General features: G+C 41.5%; 1 protein-coding gene across 3 annotated transcripts in view; it reads left to right on the top strand.

Moving 5' to 3' along the window:
• TBC1D8 (TBC1 domain family, member 8 (with GRAM domain)) overlaps positions 1 to 21,028 on the top strand; it is a 91,650-nt gene that overhangs the window by 62,802 nt on the left and 7,820 nt on the right. For all 3 annotated transcript variants that reach the window (XM_010829650.1, XM_010829649.1, XM_010829651.1), the window contains exons 14-16: positions 590 to 658; positions 8,792 to 9,032; positions 9,868 to 9,933. In XM_010829650.1, the coding sequence (XP_010827952.1) occupies positions 590 to 658; positions 8,792 to 9,032; positions 9,868 to 9,933 (376 nt within the window). The remainder of the gene's footprint in view (positions 1 to 589; positions 659 to 8,791; positions 9,033 to 9,867; positions 9,934 to 21,028) is intronic.

Raw genomic sequence — 21,028 nt, 5'->3', positions numbered from 1 at the left:
TAAGTGCACATAATTTAAAAAAAAATCTATGTATTATTCATTTATTTTTGGCTGAGCTGGCTCTGCACTACTGCGTGGGCTTTCCTCTAGCTGTGATGAGTGGGGGCGCCTCTCCAGTTGTGGTTCAAGGGCTTCTCATGGCTATGATGTCTCTCACTGTGGAGCACAGGCTCTAGGGTGCACGGGCTTCCGTGGTTGCGGCATGCGGGCTTAGCTGCTCTGTGGCCTGTGGGGATCTTCCCAGACCAGGGATCGAACCTTTGTCCCCAGCACTGGCAGGCTGACTCTTAACCACTGGACCACCAGGGAAGTCCAGGCCTATAGTGCTGGTGGTTATGCTGCAGGAACTTGCCACCCAAGCTCTAGCCTTGCTAGTGTTTGGTCCTTTGCAAGTATTTAAATGCTTGTCCTGAGTCTTTGATGTGTGAATGAGAAAGGTTGAGGATGAAGCCCTGAGAAAGTCTCCATAAAGCCATCTCTGGATGATCTGGGCGCCCAGCGTCCACTCCAGTGGGACGCGCCTTCTTGACCCCTGATCCTCCAGGGCAGGCAGAGCATTCACTCTATGCCTGTTTGTTCTTTCCTCCAGCTCCGAGTCGTTATCCCAGAAGTCTCTGTCCTTCCTGAAGACCTGGAGGAGCTCTATGATTTATTCAAGGTAGGAGACTCGGCGGGGTAAGGAAGCGACAGACCCTGAGTCAGGCCGCAGCCGAGGCTGCCCACCTGCGGCGGGGAAGGGCCAGCATGGGCCTGCTGAGTGCAGCGAGGCTGGGGCGGCCCCTGCCAGCCGGCTCTGGCTTGACGGTACCTGCTGAGCCCGTGCATGAATGCTGCTGTGCTCGGCCCAGAGGCCCTCAGTGACGGGGATGCACCCCACACTGCCCAACAGCAGTTCCCAGTCAGCCGTGGACACACAGTGATTCTTACTAAACTGTCTCCTTGTATCCATTTTTTTCCTGTTGTTATTTTTTAAGTTGAAGTATAGTTGATATACAATGTTGTCTTTGATTCTGGCGTATAGCACAGTGATTCAGTTATACACATATTGTATTTTTTCATTATAGATTATTACAAGGTATTGAATATAGTTTCCTGTATCACCTCACGTACGTTTTACTCATAACACCACCTACAAGACGTGTATACATATTTTTTGGTTTGTGGGGCTGGTCTGGATGCTTATTTATGTTCTGTTTTCCTTGATGCTGTTATTAATACTTTTTCATGTTGCCATATGATCTTATTTTTAAATCAGTTTACAACTTGTCCTGTTGGTAATGCTTAATAGTTGGTGGCCATTCCCTTTTTCAGGGGATCTTCCAGACCCAGGGATCGAACCTGGGTCTCCCCCATTGCAGGCAGATTCTTTACCATCTGAGCCACTAGGGAAGCCCCAGTACTTAATACAGTAAACTGTATTTTGAATATTTGGGTATTTAGGTGGATTCCCAGCTCTTGCTACTTACATCATCCTGCAAAGACCATTTTCAAGTGCCTTCCTAGAAATTTTCTTGCTCGAAACAGTCAGTAGAAATGGGGAAGAGAGGCAGACAGTGGACCCACTCCTGACAGCTTCGGCGGTGAAGGGGAGAGGAGCAGAGCGCCGGCCAGCAGAGCAGTGGCAGACCCAGAGGAGTCTGGCCACTGGAGCTCTTCGGGTGGGGACTCTGAGCCCTTGGTTCCTCTGAACTTGAATTGCCGTGTACTTGAAATAGTCCCGAGCAGCGTGTAGGCTCTGAGTGGAGCCACAGAGCCGTCTGGCCCTCCTGTGGCCGTCGAGTCACTGCCTGCTACGGTCACTGACGTGCGTGGCTGCTCAGTCAGCTGCTGGCACTCCTCACCCCTCGTCAGCAGGACGTGTGATGAGGACTCCTGTAAACATCACTGGTTTTCAAGTTGTATAGTTTTCTCTGTTGCATGAAGAGAAAATACAGAGTCAAAGGTGACTTGGTGTCCCATGCCCCACCTCTTTGTCAAGTAAAACAGTGAATACTAGAAACACAATAGCAGGTAAACCAAGGTGATATTTAGCGTGAAGAGTCTAATTTCTTTAGGGCTGACTGTTCTCAATTTGGGAGAATAAGACACGTCGGACATCTGAACTTATATAACTTAAAAGATTGCTTTAAGTTCACCATGAACGGCATTAAGTACTAACCATATTATTAAACTTTCATACAAGGAGTATTTAAAGAAGACAGCCAGCCATTTCCTGTTTCCTATTTCTATCTTTTCTGTGAACGATGTGGGTGAAATTTATTTTCGTATTTGTTGTTAGCTCTGCAGCCCTTCATTTGTGTAGGGCTGACTACAAATGTTAACTGTGACTACAACGCCAATTTCAAGATAACACTTCCAAAAGGAATTTCAGTGAGACAGCGTCATAAGCGTGGCATCTCGTTCTGTGGCACAACCTGAGGCACCGCCCGTGTGCACCAGGGTCGTCCTCACGCCCTGCAGAACAACCCGCAGGCTGCCCCCACCTCAGCTCTTGCTCCTGACCTTCTCTGAATTTCCTTGGCTTTTGTAGTCTGACCTCATATATTTAATTAATTAATTTTTTTGGTGTTCAGGATGTTTATTAGGGAGTACTCTTTTTCTTTAACTTTTTATTTTATTTTATAGCTGATTAACTATATTGTAGTTTCAGGTGGACAGCAGAGCGACTCAACCGTACACATACATACATATATCCATTCTGACTTCATATATCTTAACGCTTGTTTTTTTGTTGTTTTTGTTTTATTTTAATTGGAGGCCATTTACTTTACAATATTGTGTTGGTTTTGCCATACATTGACATGAATCCGCCACAGGTGTACATGTGTTCCCCATCCTGAACCCCCCTCCCACCACCCTCCCCTTCCCATCCCTCTGGGTCATTGCAAGATATAAGGTTCCCTAGTTGGATTTTGCATGTGTCTCTTGTCTTTTGAACCAGAGGTTCATTTTCCCAGGGAAAGGGCCACAAAGAGATACCCTTACATTGTTGAATAAATATGTGATAGGTTCTCATTAAGGATTAAAGAGTGGCCTTAACTTCCCTGCATCCTTTCCTAAGCCTGGGATGTACAGGTGTGACTGTTCTCTTTGTTAACAAACAGTCTTCTCTGACTGTCTTTTTTACAAACTCTTTCCTATTAAAGATGAACAGTGTGTACTTAGTGAATCCATTTTTATTCTGAATTTAAAGTCATCTTTCTTTTTTGCCTGAATGCAATTCTTTTTTTTTCTGTTTCATTGAGATATAATTGACCTACAGCATTGAGTGTAAGCGGTACAGCATAGTGAATTACATATATTGCAAAATGATTCACAGTAGGTTAACATCCATCATGTCATTTGTTATTCAGTTGCTCAGTCGTGTCCAACTCTTTGCAACCCCATGGACTGTAGCACGCCAAACTTCCCTGTCCTTCACCATCTGCCAAATCTTGCTCAAACTCCTATCCATTGAGTCGGTGATGCCATCCAACCATCTCGTCCTCTGTCATTCCCTTCTCCTCCCGCCTTCAGTCTTTCTCAGCATCAGGATCTTTTCTAATGAGTTGGCTCTTCACATCAGATGGCCGAAGTATTGGAGCTTCAGCTTCAACATCAGTCCTTCCAATGAATATTCAGGATTGATTTCTTTTAGGATTGACTGGTTTGATCTCCTTTGCAGTCCATGGGACTCTCAAGAGTCTTCTCCAACTCCACTTTCAAAAGCATTAATTCTTTGGCATTCAGCCTTCTTTATGGTCTAATTCTCACATGTATACATGACTAGAAAAACCATAGCTTTAACTATACAGACCTTTGTTGGCAAAGTAATGTCTCTGCTTTTTAATATGCTATCTAAGTTTGTCATAGCTTTTCTTCCAAGGAGCAAGCATCTTTTAATTTCATGGCTGCAGTCACCATCTGCAGTGATTTCGGAGCCCCCAAGAATAGTCTCTCACTGTTTCCATTGTTTGTCCGTCTGTTTGTCATGAAGTGATGGGGCTGGATGCCTTGATCTTAGTTTTTTGAATGTTGAGTTTTAAGCCAACTTTTTCACTCTCTTCTTTCACCTTCATCAAGAGTTCGTCTTCACTTTCTGCCATAACGGTGGTGTCATCTGCGTATCTGAAGTTATTGATATTTCTCCTAGCAATCTTGATGCCAGTTTATGCTTCATCCACTCCAGCATTTCTCATGACGTACTGCTCTGCATATAACTTAAATAAGCAGGGTGACAATATACAGCCTTGTCATACTCCTTTCCCAGTTTTGAATCAATCTGTTGTTCCATGTCCAGTTCTAACTATTGCTTTTTGACCTGCATACAGGTTTCTCAGGAGGCAGGTAAGGTGGTTTGATATTACCATCTCTTTAAGAATTTCCCAGTTTGTTGTGATCCACACAGTCAAAGAAAGGCTTTAGCACAATCAATGAACCAGAAGTAGATGCTTTCCTGGAATTCTCTTGCTTTTTCTATGATCCATTGGATGTTGGCAGTTTGATCTCTGGTTCCTCTGCCTTTTCTAAATCCAGCCTGACCATCTGGAAGTTCTCAATTCACATACTGTTGAAGCCTTCCTTGGAGAATTTTGAGCATTACTTAGCTAGCATGTGAGATGAGTGCAATTGTGCAGTAGTTTGAGCATTCTTTGGCATTGCCCTTCTTTGGGATTGGAATGAAAACTGACCTTTCCCAGTCCTGTGGCCACTGCTGAGTTTTCCAAATTTGCTGGCATATTGAGTGCAGCACTTTCACAGCATCATCTTTTAGGATTTGAAATGGCTCAGCTGGGATTCCATCTCCTCTACTAGCTTTTTTCATAGTGATGCTTCCTAAGGCCTTCTTGACTTGGCATTCCAGGATGTCTGGCTGTAGGTAAGTGATCACACCATTCTAATTATCTGGGTCATGAAGATCTTTTTCGTATAGTTCTTCTGTGTATTCTTACCACCTCCTCTTAATATCTTCTGCTTCTGTTAGGTCCATATCATTTCTGTCCTTTATTGTGCCCATCTTTGCATGAAATGTCACCTTGGTATTTCTTATTTTCTTGAAGAGATCTCTAGTCTTTTCCATTCTATTGTCTTCTTCTCTTTGCAGTGTTCACTTAGGAAGCCTTTCTTATCTCTGCTTACTATTCTTTGGAACTCTACATTCAGATGGGTATATCTTTCCTTTTCTCCTTTACTTTTCACTTCTCTTCTTTTCGAAGCTATTTGTAAGGCCTCCTCAGACAACCATTTTGCATTTTTGCATTCTTTTTCTTGGGGATGATTTTGATCACTGTCTCCTATACAGTGTTAAAATACCTCAGTCCATATTTCTTCAGGCACTCTATCAGATCTGATTCCTTGAATCTATTTGTCACTTCCACCGTATAATCATATAGATACCAAAAAAAAAAAAAAACCCAAAGCAACAAAAATGGTTTTTTTCTTGTGATGAGAAATTTTAGGACCTACTCTCAGCAACTTTGGAATATACCATACAGCAGTGCTAAGTGTAGTCATCGTGATATACATACATCCCCAGGACTCATTTGTCTTTTAACTGGAAATTTGTACCTTTTGACCACCACCATCTTATTCTACAGCCCACCCCCAGCTCCTGCCTCTGGTAAAACCACGAATCTGATCCTTCTCTATGACTGGAATCATTTGTTATATTGTTTTAGATTCCACTTACAAGATCATATAGTATTTGTCTTTCTCTGACTTATTTCACTTACTATAGTGCCCTCAAGGTCCACCCAGATATAAAGCAGTGTTTTAAATTATATAAACCCATGTTTGTGACGTCTGTCCCTTATTCTCTGAAACTGAGAACAGTTTTATTAGTCTTCTCTCTGCATGTGAGATGGGAACTATCTGTACTTGGTAGCATAGACTTGGTGTCAGGGGCCACTCTAGGAAACACCTGGGACCTGAAACACTGCCTTGTGTTAATACAGTCCCAAAGTGCGCTTTTTAAAAAATTGGAGCATAGCTGTTTTATGTTGTTAGTTTCAGCTGTATGACAGTGTGAATCAGCTGTATGTAGGCATGTGTCCCCTCACTCTTGACCCTCCCTCCCACCCCTCTTGGTCATCATAGACACTGAGCTGAGCTCCCTGTGCCGTGCGGCAGCTTCCCGCTAGCTGGCTGTTTCAACTTGCATTGCTGTGTGTGTGTGTCTACAGAGGATACAGTAAAAAGGGAAAGAAATCAGGAATGAGATTCACCGGCTGTTGTTAACATTCAGCTAAAGTATTCACTTCTGGATTATCAGGCCCTGGAGAGCATTTGGTTTGTTTAATATTATTTTGCCTGCTTCTGTGTTCTGGTTAATACTTTTATTTTTGAAAGTTAATTTAAAAACACAAACTGAAACAAAAATATACAATATATATATATTTCTATGCTATATATATTTATATAAAAATACATATATAGTGTATAGACTAATACCTACACTCACTATTTAAAAAGAAAAATAACTAAGCAAAATTTAAAGAGTCTTATCCTGTCTGTGCCTATAGTCCCATTTTGTACAGTAATTACTGTTACAGTATATGGTGAATCTGATTCCTGATTGCTTTCCCTTTTTACTGTATCCCTCTGTAGACACACACACAAGCAATGCACTTACTTTTTTTTCCATATAGAAATGAGATTGTGCTACACACAGCGGTCTGCAGTTTCTAAAATTTTATGGCCACACCATGTAGCATGTGGAATCTTATTTCCCTGACCAGGGATCGACCCTGTGCTGCCTGCATTGGAAGCATGGAGTCTTAACCACTGGACCAGAGAAGTCCCTGCAGTTTTTACCATGGGCATTCTTCTAGAGTCAGTATCTGCAGATCTTTTCTCATTCTTTTTTAGTGACAGCAGAATTCGATTGTAGGGCTGAACCACAGCTTATTCACCTTTCGCCTGCTGAAGGCCATCTATCTCGTTTCCAGTTTTTCTGCTTTATAAACAGTGCTGTGCGGAGCATCCTTGAGCCTTTCTCCAGACACCTGTGCTGCTGTTTCTGTAGGACGGGTTCCTTAGGGATGCACAAACCAAATTTCAGTCACTGTTGCTAAAGTGTTCTAGATCTTTCAGATTTCAGTTCCACTGATGATGTCTAAAAGTGTTCATTTCCTAATGTTTCACACTCAGCTATCATTTAATATTATGGATCTTTAAAAATTTTGCGAGCCTTGTAGAAAATTGCATTTCGCTTTTAAAAAACTGTTTATTTATTTATTTTGTTGCACTGGGTCTTAGTTGTGGCACATGGAATCTTCAGTGTTCACTGAGGCATGCGGGATCTTTTGTTGTGGCCTGTGAACTCTTGCTGCAATGTGTGGGATCTGGTTCCCTGACCAGGGATTGAACCTGAGCCCCCTGTGTTGGGAGTACCAGCATCTTAGCCAGTGTACCACTAGGGAAGTCCCAGAAAATTGCATTTCATTTTAACTTAAATTTGCGTACTCATTAGTGAGGTTGCATACCCTTTTGTAAATTTATTGGCTAACTGTCTACTTTCTTGTATCATCTCTTCATATCCTTTGCTGATTTTTGTATTGGCTTCTAGGATTCTGTGTAAATTGGTTGCACTGGTCTTTAGCTTTTATAACTGTGTTCTTCTGGATAGGATTCTGAGGGCCTCTAGCTAGCATGAAAGGATGACAAAAATATACACGCAAATTCACAGCATGTCTTGGGTTTTGAGAAATGGGAATTTACGAGACCTTCATTTTACACTTAAAAGTTCTTACAGTACTTCTCATCGTTCTGCAAAGGCTTTTTGAAGAACATGGCTGCTGGTAATATGCAGTAAAATTATAAATGGCATTTTGGTCTCCATCTGAGCACAGGCACAGGGATGGTAGAGCATCTGTGCTTGTTCCTGTGCCATCCTGTGGGCAGAGGGCACTGAAGTCGTGAAAGGATTCTGAGTCAGTGAGCCGAAGCGTCCCACGAGATGATGTAGTACAGGTGCAAAAGATACATTCTTGAAGAGCTAGCTGGTCCTCAGTGATCAGTGGTGGGGCCCGTGTTGATTGCTTTAGTTTTCAGTCTATTCCCAAGACTTCAAATGGTCTTTTTTTTTTCTTTTAAATTTTTGACTTGTTAATATGGTCATGTGGTTCAAAATTCAGAACGTATAAAAAACAGCATGTAGTAAAAACGCTTGCTTTTTAATCTGGGTGCCTGCCCCTGTCTTCTACCCCCACAGGTAACCAGCGATGCTAGTTTCTTCTGTAGTCTATAGATTTATCTAGTAGTTTTTGACTTTTGAATAATACGATTTTAAGTGAAAATATCAGAATAAAAATTGTACAACTTCTTTAATCAAAACAATGATAGCCGAGCTATACATTTCAAAATTGCTAAAATGGGGACTTCCCAGTGGTTAAGACACCAGGCTTCCACTGCAGGGTTCATGGGGTAAATCCTTGGTCAGGGAACTAAGATCCCGCATGCCACATGACCCAAGAAAATAGAAAAAAAAAATTTTTTTTTAAATTATTAAAACGGTAAATTTGATTAAGTATATTTAGCTACAGTGAAAAAAAGAAACCTTAATTTTAAAAATGTCAAAATTACATATGCATGTAGGCAAGGACTACAGGGTAATAAGGGAAAACTTTTACATGTCTGGTTGGAGCGATGACACGGTTAGTTTTTTCATTTTTTGTGTTATAATGGTGCTTATTTGCTGCTTAATAATTTTGCAAAGCAAGCTAGGAGAGAAGGCCAGGCTGGCTTTGGCCTTCACTTGTGTGGCCTCCCTGGGGAGCCACTGCCCCTTACAGGCCCCTCTCCTTCCTGGTAGAGAGAACATATGATGAGCTGCTACTGGGAGCAGCCTCGGCCCATGGCCCCACGCCACGACCCCAGCAGGCCCTACGCAGAGCAGTACCGCATAGACGCCCAGCAGTTTGCACGCCTGTTCCAGCTCGTCTCGCCGTGGACCTGCGGGGCCCACACGGAAATCCTCGCAGAAAGGACTTTCAGGCTTCTGGACGAAAACATGGACCACCTTATCGAATTCAAAGCATTCGTGAGCTGCCTCGGTATGACTCTGTGGGTCTTTTCTTCAGTGAGTTCATACGGGATGTGAATCTGTGAACACAAGACAAAGGGATAGTGAAGCAGGCACATCCACTCAATGAAATAGATCTGTGACTCGCCCGATGTGGTTTGGGGACTTTAGAAAGCCCTCTGCAGGCTCCTCTCATGACCCCTCTTATGCTTCCTAAGGGTCACGGTGGGGAGGGGAGCCCAGGTGCTCAACATTAAAGGTCATTGACCATGTGCTTCTGGGCACCCAGGGTGTGGTGATGGGTTGTTAGGAGACACCTTCCTAACTCATTTAAAAAAACAAACACACACTTTTTAATTGAAGTGTATTTGATTTATAATATTGTATAAATTTCAGATATACAGCACAGAGATTCAGTTGTACAAGTCATATATGTATGTGTGTATATATATATATGTATATTTTTCAGATTCTTTTCCCCTATAGATTATTACCCAATATTGATTATAGTTCCTTGTAATACAAGGAACTATACAATAGGTCCTTACTGGTTGTTTATTTTACACATAGTGGTGTGTATGTTAATCCTCACCTCATTTGTCCTTCCCACTACCCACGTTCCTAACTCTTGCAGCTAAAATTAAAATCTTTCTGAAGCTGTGAGGCCAGATAAGATTCCCAAGGTTATCTTGCAGCTCTTCTCACATTTTCTTTCCACACACACTGTGTCTGGAGAGGTGGGAGATGAAGTGTCAGGTCAACAAACACTGCCTCACTACGTTCTCTCTACACTGACTGTGTCCTGACACCTGGATTTGAACCATTTGCCTCTGCTCAGTCTCTCTCTCTCTCCTTTAATTTTGCAGATATTATGTATAATGGAGAAATGAATGAGAAAATTAAACTGTTATATCGGCTTCATATCCCTCCAGGTAAGAAATTCTAAGTAGAAAATGAGGCTCTGTTGTGCCTTGACCTGGATCAACTTTGAGCATGACCTTGAGGTTCTTCTCTTTTTAAACGTATTTAAACTTGAGGCAAGACATTTCTAGTTTGGAGGGGCTGATGACAGGTTTGACGTACCATGTTGTGTGGCCTGTGGCAGGGGTTCCCAAACCCGAGTGTGCATCAGAATCATTTGGGCAGCCTGTTACAACACAGGATGCCTGGCCTACCTGTTCTGATTCACTGGGTCTGAGGACCACACTTCAAGAACCACCAGCCTGTGGGATGTGGGGGAAACAAACCTTGGTTGCCTCTATAGATGGTTATTGTAGCTTACTGTTTTGTCTTGTTGTTTCCAATGAGGCAAAACTGGTATATAATATTGTATTTAGTTTCAGGTGTAAAACATAATGGTTCAGTCTTTGTATACACCACAAAGTGATCACCACAGTAAATCTCGTTACCATTTGTCACCATAAAATTGACCTCCTTCACCTGTTTTGCCCACCTCTCAACCACTTTCTCTTCTGATAACCATCTGACCTCTGTATCAAGGAGTTTTATTTGTTTCATTTTTTAGATTGCACATATAACTGAAACTGTATAATATTTGTCTTTCTCTGACTTATTTGCTTAGCATAATGCCCTCAAGGTCCATCTATATTGTTGCAAATGATAAGATTTTCTTCCTTTTTCTGGCTGAGTAGTATTCTGTTGTGTGTATGTATGCGTGTGTGCAACTTTACTGAATTCATATATACCAAGAGTGTTTTAGTGGAACCTTTAAGGTTTTCTACATATGGTATCATGTCATCTGCTTCCCTTGTGGCTCAGATGGTTAAGAATCCGCCTGTATTGCGGGAGACCTGGGTTTGATCCCTGGGTTGGGAAGACGGCCTGGAGAAGGGAAAGGCTACCCACTCCAGTATTCTGGACCATAGAATTCCATGGACTGTATAGTCTATGGGGCTGCAAAGAGTTGGACACGATTGAGCAGCTTTCACTTTCACTTAAGATTTTCTACATATGGTGTCACGTCATCTACAGATAGTGACAGTTTTACTTCTTCCTTCCCAACATGGATGCCTTTCATTTCCTGTTCCTGCCTATTTGTCTGGCAAACACTTCCAGTAGTGTGTTGAATAAAAGTGGGCAAAAGTAGGCATCCTTGTTTTGTTCCTGATCTTAGAGGAAATGGCTTTTAGCTTTTCACCACTGAGTATGATGTTAGCTGTATTTGTCATATGGCCTTTATTACATTGAGGTGCATTACCAAAATCACTGCAGATGGTGACTGCAGCCATGAAATTAAGACGCTTGCTTCTTGGAAGAAAAGTTATGACCAACCTAGACAGCATATTAAAAAGCAGAGGCATTACTTTGCCAACAAAGGTCCGTCTAGTCAAAGCTTTGGTTTTTCCGGTGGTCATGTATGGATGTGAGAGTTGGACTATAAAGAAAGCTGAACCCTGAAGAGTTGATGCTTTTGAACTGTGGTGTTGGAGAAGACTCTTGAGAGTCCCTTGGACAGCAAGGAGATCAAACCAGTCCATCCTAAAGGAAATCAGTCCTGAATATTCACTGGAAGGACTGATGCTGAAGCTGAAACTCCAGTACTTTGGCCACCTGATGCGAAGAGCTGACTCATTGGAAAAGACTCTGATGCTGAAGGTGGGAGGAGAAAGGGATGACAGAGGATGAGATGGTTGGATGGCATCACCAACTCAATAGACATGAGTTTGAGTAAGCTCCAGGAGTTGGTGATGGACAGGGAAGCCTGGCATGTTGTAGTCCATGGGGTTGCAAAGAGTCGGACATGGCTGAGCAATTGAACTGAACATTTCCTAAATAACCACTTTAAGAATTTTTATCATAAATGTATACTAAATTTTGTCATGCTTTTTCTGCATCTGTTGAGACAATCAAAATTCTCCAAGCCAGCCTTCAGCAATACGTGAACCGTGAACTTCTAGATGTTCAAGCTGGTTTTAGAAAAGGCAGAGGAACCAGAGATCAAATTGCCAACATCCGCTGGATCATAGAAAAAGCAAGAGAGTTCCAGAAAAACATCTATTTCTGCTTTATTGATTATGCCAAAGCCTTTGACTGTGTGGATCACAAAAACCTGTGGAAAATTCTGAAAGAGATGGGAATACCAGACCACCTGACCTGCCTCTTGAGAAACCTGTATGCAGGTCAGGAAGCAACAGTTAGAACTGGACATGGAACAACAGACTGGTTCCAAAAGGAAAAGGAGTACATCAAGGCTGTATATTGTCACCCTGCTTATTTAACTTATATGCAGAGTACATCATGAGAAACGCTATGCTGGAAGAAGCACAAGCTGGAATCAAGATTGCCGGGAGAAATCTCAATAACCTCAGATATGCAGATGACACCACCCTTATGGCAGAAAATGAAGAACTAAAGAGCCTCTTGATGAGAGTGAAAGAGGAGAGTGAAAAAGTTGGCTTAAAGCTCAACATTCAGAAAACGAAGACCATGGCATCTGGTCCCATCATTTCAAGGCAAATAGATGGGGAAACAGTGGAAACAGTGTCAGACTTCATTTTGGGGGGCTCCCAAATCACTGCAGATGGTGACTGTAGCCATGAAATTAAAAGATGCTTACTCCTTGGAAGGAAAGTGATGACCAACCTAGATAGCATATTCAAAAGCAGAGACATTACTTTGCCAACAAAGGTCCATCTAGTCAAGGCTATGGTTTTTCCAGTGTTCATGTATGGACGTGAGAGTTGGACTGTGAAGAAAGCCGAGCACCGAAGAATTGATGCTTTTGAACTGTGGTGTTGGAGAAGACTCTTGAGAGTCCCTTGGACTGCAAGGAGATCCAACCAGTCCATCTTAAAGGAGATCAGTCCTGGGTGTTCTTTGGAAGGACTGATGCTAAAGCTGAAACTCCAGTACTTTGGCCACCTCATGTGAAGAGTTGACTCATTGGAAAAGACCCTGATCCTGGGAGGGATTGGGGGGCAGGAGGAGAAGGGGACAACAGAGGATGAGATGGTTGGATAGCATCATCGACTCAACAGACATGAGTTTGGGTGAACTCCGGGAGTTGGTAATGGACAGGCAGGCCTGGCGTGCTGCAATTCATGGGGTTGCAAAGAGTTGGACACGACTGAGCAACTGAACTGAACTGAGACAATCATACAATTTTTATCCTTGATTTTTGTTGATGTTGATTTATGGATGTTGATACATCCTTACATTCCTGTAATAAATCCCACTTGATCATGGTATATAATTCTTTTAATATATGTTTGAATTAGATATGCTCATACTTTGGGGTTTTTACATCTATTTTCATCAGGGATATGGGCCTATAATTTTTTCTTTATGGTATCCTTGTTTGGATTTGATATGGGGGTAATTCAGGCCTTTTAAAACGACTTTTGAAGCATTCTCTCTTCAGTTTTTTTTGAGTTTGAGAAGTTTAGGTATTAAATCTTGAATGTTGGTAGAATTCACTAGTGAAACCATCTGGTCCTGGGGTTTTGTTTGTTGTTGTTGAGTCACTCAGTCGTGTCTGATTATTTGTGACCCCATGGACTGTAGCGTGCCAGGCTTCCCTGTCCTTCATTATCTCCTGGAGTTTGCTCAAACTCATGTCCATTGAGTCAGTGGTGCCATCCAACCATTTAATCCTCTGTCACCCCCTTCTCCTGCCCTCAATCTTTCCCAGCATCAAGGTCTTTTCCAATGAGTTGGCTCTTCCCAGCGGATGGCCAAAGTATTGGAGCTTCAGCTTCAGCAACAATTGCTGGCTCAATATTCTTTTCTTTTTAAATTAATTCATTTTAATGGAGGATAATTTCTTTACAATATTGTGATGGTTTTTGCCATACATCATGTACTATTGATCTGTTGAGATTTCCTGTTTGTTCATGATTCAGTTTTGGAAGACTGTATGTTTCTAAGAATTTACCCTTTTCCTCTAGGTTATTCATTTTGTTGTATAATTGTTCATGAGTTTCTCACGATCTTTTGTCTGTAATATCAGTTGTAACTTCTCTTTCATTTCTGACTTTGAGCTCTCTTTTTCTTGGTAAGACTAGGTAAAGGTTTGTCAATTTTGTTGATCTTTTCAAAGAAACAGGTCTTAGTTTTATTGACTTTTTCTAGTGTCTTTTTAATCTCTATTTCATTTATTGCTATTAATTTCCATTAGAACTGATTTTGATGTATCTTGTAGAATTTGAAATGTTATATTTCCATTTTCATTTGTCTCAAGGTAGTTTTAAAATTTTCTCCTTGATATCTTTCTTGACCTACTGGTTGTTTAACCTCGACATAATTTGTGGTTTTTCCAGTTTGTTTGTTTGGTAATTGATTTCTAGTTTCATACTATGGGGTTGGAAAAAAATGCTTGATATGATTTCAGTCATCTTAAATGTATTGAAACTTGTTTTCTTGGAGAATGTTCCTTGTGCACTTGAGAATGTGTATTCTGCTACTTTGGGATAGAATGTGTTGTATATGTGTGTGGTTTAAGGCTGATGCTTCATTATTTATTTTCTGTCTCGATGTTCTATCCATTAATGTAAGTGAGGTCTTAAAGTCCCCAACTAGTGCTGTATTGCTGTCAGCTTCTCCCTTTAGGTCTGTTAATATTGGCCTTATTTATTTAGGTGTGCCTCTCCTGGGTGCATCAGTACTTACACGTTATATCTCCTTGTCGGATTGACCCCTTTCTAGCTTTTGTTTCAGTCTGTCTAGTGTAATATAACGGAGAAGGCAATGGCACCCCACTCCAGTACTCTTGCCTGGAAAATCCCATGGACGGAGGAGCCTGGTAGGTTGCAGTCCATGGGGTCGCTAGAGTCGGACACGACTGAGCGACTTCACTTTCACTTTTTACTTTTCACTTTCACGCATTGGAGAAGGAAATGGCAACCCACTCCAGTGTTCTTGCCTGGAGAATCCCGGGGACGGGGGAGCCTGGTGGGCTGCCGTCTATGGGGTCACACAGAGTCGGACACGACTGAAGTGACTTAGCATAGCATAGCATAGTGTAATATAAGCATAGCCACCCCAGCTTTCTTTCTGTGTTCATTTGCAGGGACTGTCTTTTCCATCCCGTCACTTTCAGCTTGCGGCCTACTATCTGAGTGGGCCTTCTGTAGGCAGCATATGGATGAGTCCTGTTTTTTCATCCATTCAGTCAGTCTTTTTTTATTGGAGAATTTAGTCTGTTTACATTTAAAGTAATTACTGATAGACATGTACTTCTGTCTTGTTAATTGCTTGTTGTAGTTCCTCTCTTTTCCTTTTTTCTCTCTTCCCTTGTGGTTTGATGACCTGTGGTGTTACATTTAGATATCTTTCTCATCTTTTGTGTAGGTTTTTGCCATGTGGTTATCACAAGTTTCATTATGACAGCCTATAGATACAGATATAGATATAGATATCTATATATAGATCTATACCAATCAGTTTTGATAGCAACTTAAGTTTACATGTATTCTAAGAATTATGTATTTTTACTCCCTCTTCCTACATTTTACTTCAGATGTGAAGTTTTACATATTTTATTTTTTTATATCCTTTGGCCTGTTATGCTTTACTTAATTGTACTGCTTTTTTCTTTTAACCATTTCACTAACTTTGTAGGTGGTTGAGCAATCTCTATATTGCCTTTATCAGTGAGATTTTGACTCTGTTATATTTTCTTGTTGCTAGTTAGGACTTTTTCTTTCTAGCTTAAAGAAGTCCATTTAACCTTTCTTATAAGGCTGGTTCAGCGGTGGTAGAGGCCTTTATCTGTTGTTTGGAAATGGTCTATCTCCCCTTCAGTTCTGAATAACAACCTTGCTGGGTAGAATACTCGTGATTGGAAGTTTTTTCCTTTTAGCACTTGGAAAGCATTGTGCCACTCCCTCTGGCCTGCAGTTTCTGCTGAAAAATCAGCTCATAGTCTTATAGGGGTTCCACTGTACATAACAACATTGTTTAACAGACGGAAGAGAAATATTCCAGATGATCTGATACCACATCAGGTGATACAGGGATGAACAGTATTCTAGAAGATGACTAAACCTGGAGTTTTCATTGCAAAAAAATTGATCGATATGTAGGTATTGGTCATTTTACTCAGCTAGTTGCACTAATTGGACTTCCAGAAGACAACTTCCTGGAAGAACATTAGATCCATTAGGAAGAAGCATCAAAACCAGCTACTGAGAATGATGTATTGGAATTGGTAAATGAAGACAAATGAATGAGGCATTGGAGGCTTCCTGTAAGAGAGCCTGCTGAGAGTGGAGCTGACAGCATGGGCTCTGTTCCTCCTGGGAACTCCAGGATGCAGGGAATACATTGTCAGACTTGCAGAGCAGCTCCCAGAGGTGTCCCTGCTGCTCTGGATCCATGTGAAGTGATGTTTTCAAAATGATGACTCAAGTAAAATTGGAGCTGCTTCAGTCTTTGTATTCAGCTTTAGGTGAAGAAGTAGAGATTTCTTCCTGAGGTTGTTTACATGCAAGAGTGCATTTGCTGTTCAAAAGAAGATTTTTTTCAGGAGTTGAGTTAGGTGGCTCAGTGGTAAAGAATCCTCCTGCCAATGCAGGAGACATGGGTTTGATCCCCATTCCAGGAAGATCCTACATGCCTCAGAATAACTAAGCCTCTGTGCCACAACTATTGAGCCCATGCTCTAGAGCCCGGGAACTGTGAATACTGATCCCATACACCACAGCTACTGAAGCCCATGCACCTGGAGTCTGTGCTCTGCAACAACAGAAGCTACCACAATGAGAAGCCCGTGTGGCAGAGTAACTCGCCACAACTAGAGAAAAGCCTGTGCAGCAGCGAGGACCCAGCACAGCCAAAAATAAGTGTCTTTTAAAAGTTAAGTTAAAAAGAAAAATGTTATAAATGATTCCAATTTACTGTTTATTAAAGATAGTTTTATTTTGCTGCGTTGCACATAGTGCCAGATCTTAGTTCCCTGACTGAGGATCAAATCTGTTCCCCTCGGCAGTGGAAGCACAGAGTCCTAACCACTGGACTGCCAGGGAAGTCTCAAAGGTAGTTATTTTAAAAAGGACTTAAAATGTTGAAAACCTGAGTGAACTTCATTGAGAATTGGAAGATCACATGAAAACATGAATGTGCACTGACAAAGTATGGATTCAAAGCAGAAATTCATCTTAGAAAAATATGAGGTTATAAATGCTTCATTAATGATGTTTCATCAGTATTATAATTTGAATCCTCAAGCATAATTATAGACTAAAACAGCAATATCTATATAAATGAGTTTATATCAATATCTGTATAAATTTTTAAATACATGATATGAAAAAATGTTGGCTGGATTGAAAATTCACTCATATAATGGGACTTCCCTTATCAAGGAACTAGATTCTGTGTGTTGCAACTAAGAGCAAAGATCCTGCATGTTCTACCTTCTTGTCCAAATAGTTTCTCAGTGATGGTGACAGTCCATTTGAAGAGGTTATTATTTAAAAATCCTAATCAGGAATCGCATGGAGACATTTCAGTATAATATCAGTATGAAAACTAATACTAAAAGTCCTGAGCACGCTAAGATTTCAGGACCACTTGACTCATTTTGTTACTTGGCAAAATGTATTTTGTACCATTGCCCTTGATTAAAGAGTGCACCTTGGAAGTTCAAGTCCATTGACAGAATGGCTCCACTTTCGAAGTCTGTGCAGTACAACTGAAAATATACTAGATCTTGCAAGGTGGCCATGCTCACTGCTCTACCACCAACACTGAAATACACTAAATCTTTGCATGACATTGTCTGCTTTGTCCAGAGTACCTGCAGATAAGACCCAGAAGTACTGATATGAATATATATGGGCTTCCCATATATATTGAGTAGGTCAGTGGTAAAGAATCCACCTGCCAGTGCAGGAGATACAGGAGACCGGGGTTTGATCTCTGGGTCGGGATGATTCCCTGAAGGAAATGGCAACCTACTCCAGTATTCTTGCCTGAAAAATCCCACGGAGAAGCCTGGGGGCTACTGTCCACAGGATCACAAAGAGACTTTAGTGCCTGAACAACGACGACGACTACTCATATAAAACCATAGATTTTGTGGAATATTCACTGAAGATGACAACCTTAGTAGTAGTATGGAACGGGAAATCATGTGTTTGAAATTACTATCAAGACACACGGCATGTGACAACTACTCTTTGTCTAAGAAAAAAAGTTGTGGCACCCAGGTCACGTCCACCATATTGGTTCTTCACTTTTTGGTCAGCCTTTTCTTCTGGTTATACTAAGAAACAATACTGAAGATAAAATCTATAATCTCCTGCCCTTGAGACTGTGCTGATATGTGCAAATACCTGTTGGAACCCAAGGGACTGAAGGATCGTTACACCACTCTAAGGACCAGATTATTAATGGGCATGACCCAGTTGGCATACACGAAGAAGGCTTATCAGTTAACATGGAAATATGTGAACTAAATGATGACTATAGTCATGAAAGATCAAGAACCTCCCCCGGAGACTGGAGACAGTCAGTCTGAAGACTCAGAGTCTGAAAATGGATGCTGTACTATGGAAACTTGCAAAGGTCAACTTCTCACAGGACCCAGAAGTGATAGTTTACATCTGATAACTTGGGCAGTACTGATGCCAGCTGCATCAGAAATGATACCAGGCTCATTCAGTTTGGTGACAGACAGCTGAGGCTAGATGCAAGTCTGATCTTTGGATTGGGATCCTGAGTTGAAAATATCACTTGAGGGTTTTGAAAAATATGAATAGTATAGAATAAAAACCTCCTAAGGAACATTTTATGAAATTAAAAGATTACATTGAACTTCTTATAATTTTATTTATTATTTATTACTGGCTGTGCTGAGTCTTCATTGGTTTTGCTTGGGCTTTCTCTGGTTGTGGCAAGCAGGGGCTACTCTGTACTGCAGTGTACTGGCTTCCATCTCAGTGGCTTCTCTTGTTGCGGAGCACAGGGTGTGGGGCACTCGGGCTTCACTAGTTCCAGCTCTCGGGCTCTAGAGCACAGGCTCAGTAGTTGTGGCTCACAGGCTCAGTTGCTCCTCAGCACTTGGGATTTTCCCAGATCAGGGATAGAGCTCGTGTCTCCTGCATTGGCAGGCAGACTCTACCACTGAGCCACCAGGGAAGCTCCTCCACTGAACTTTCTAAAAGAGAAAAGCTAGTTGCTTAAGACCCCTGATATTATGCAAACTGTCAAGGAGCCACTAAGATTGGATTTGTGGTCCCAGTGAGTGTTCAGTATGCATCACAGCTCAGGAGGTTTTCTGGATTATATATCTGGGACACAAGTTGGAGAGTTTGGTTGATCTTCCTATCCTACTGATGACTTGGGTATACTGGAATTCCTAATTGATCCAAATGCAAGTCTGTGCTGTTAGAAGTTGATTGCTGTTTCCAGCCACCATGGAGAGGCAGAGGGGGGTACTGTTTGGCTTTTTCAAGAAGAAAATATGATGGAAAATGGTATTATTATTTAACATTTTATTTTGTATTGGTTGTTGTTGTTCAGTTGCTCGGTTGTGTCCAACTCTTTGCGACCCCATGGACTGCAGCACGCCAGGCTTCCCTGTCCTTCACTATCTCCTGCAGTTTCCTGAAACTCATGTCCGTTGAGTCGGTGATGCCATCCAAGCATCTCATCCTCTGTTGCCCCCTTTTCCTCCTGCCCTCAGTCTTTCCCACCATCAGCGTCTTTTCAATGAGTCAGCTCTTTGCATCAGATGGTCAAAGTATTGGAGCTTCAGCATCAGTCAGTGAATATTCAGGGTTGATTTCCTTTAGGGTTGACTGGTTTGATCTCCTTGCTATCTGAGGGACTCTCAAGAGTCTTCTCTAGTACCACAGTTCAAAACATTAATTCTTTGGCCCTCAGCATTCTTTATGGTCCAACTCTCACATCCATACATGACCAATGGAAAAACTAGTTTTGACTACACAGACCTTTGTCAGCAAATGATGTCTCTGCCTTTTAATACACTGTCTAGGTTTGTCATAGCTTACCTTCCAAGGAGTAAGTGTCATTTAATGTCATGGCTGCTGTCACCCTCCACAGTGATTTTGGAGACCAAGAAAATAAAGTCTCTCACTGTTTCCATTGTTTCCCCATCTATTTGCCATGAAGTGATGGGACTGGATGCCATGATCTTAGTTTTTTGAATGTTGAGTTTTAAGCCAGCTTTTTCACTCTCCTCTTTCACCTTCATCAAGAGACTCTTTAGTTCCTCTTCTCTTTCTGCCATTAGAGTCATCTGCCTATCTGTGGTTATTGATATTTCTTCCCCAGCAATCTTGATTCCAGCTTGTGCTTCATCCAGCCTGGCATTTTGCATGATGTACTCTGTATATAAGTTAAATAAACAAGTTGATAATAGACAGCCTTGACATATTCCTTCTCCAATTTTGAATCAGTCTGTTGTTCCTGTCTGGGTCTAACTGTTGCTTCTTGCCTGCATACAGGCTTCTCAGGAGGCAGGTAACATGGTCTGGTATTCCCATCTCTCTAAGAATTTTCCAGTTTGTTGTGATCTACACAGTCAAAGACTTTAGTGTAGTCAATGAGGCAGAAATAGATGTTTTTCTGGAATTCTGTTACTTTTTCTATGATGTAATAGATGTTGGCAATTTGACCTCTGGTTCCTCTGCCTTTTCTAAATCCAGCTTTTACATGTGGAAGTTCTCAGTTCACGTACAGTTGAAGCCTCACTTTTAGAATTTTGAGCATGACTTTACTAGGGTGTGAGATGTGTTCAATTATGCAGTAGTTTGAACATAATGTTTGGCAGTGCCCTTCTTTGGGATTGGAATGAAAACTTACCTTTTCTAGTCCTATGGCCACTACTAAGTTTTCCAAATTTGCTGGCATATTGAGTGCAGCACTTTCACAGCATCACCTTTTAGGATTTGAAATAGCTATTTCAGATAGCTCAGGAATTCCATCTCCTCCACTAGCTTTGTTCATACTGATGCTTCCTAAGGCCCACTTGACTTCCTACTCCAGGATATCTGGCTCTAGGTGAGTGACCACACCATTGTGGTTATCTGGGTCATTAAG

The sequence above is a fragment of the Bison bison genome, unplaced genomic scaffold (genome assembly GCF_000754665.1).
Source record: "Bison bison bison isolate TAMUID 2011002044 unplaced genomic scaffold, Bison_UMD1.0 scf7180017864508, whole genome shotgun sequence".
Classification (NCBI taxonomy): Eukaryota; Metazoa; Chordata; class Mammalia; order Artiodactyla; family Bovidae; genus Bison; species Bison bison.
The sequence above is the reverse complement of the archived record's forward strand: the minus strand, read 5'-3'. Positions and strand labels throughout refer to the sequence as shown.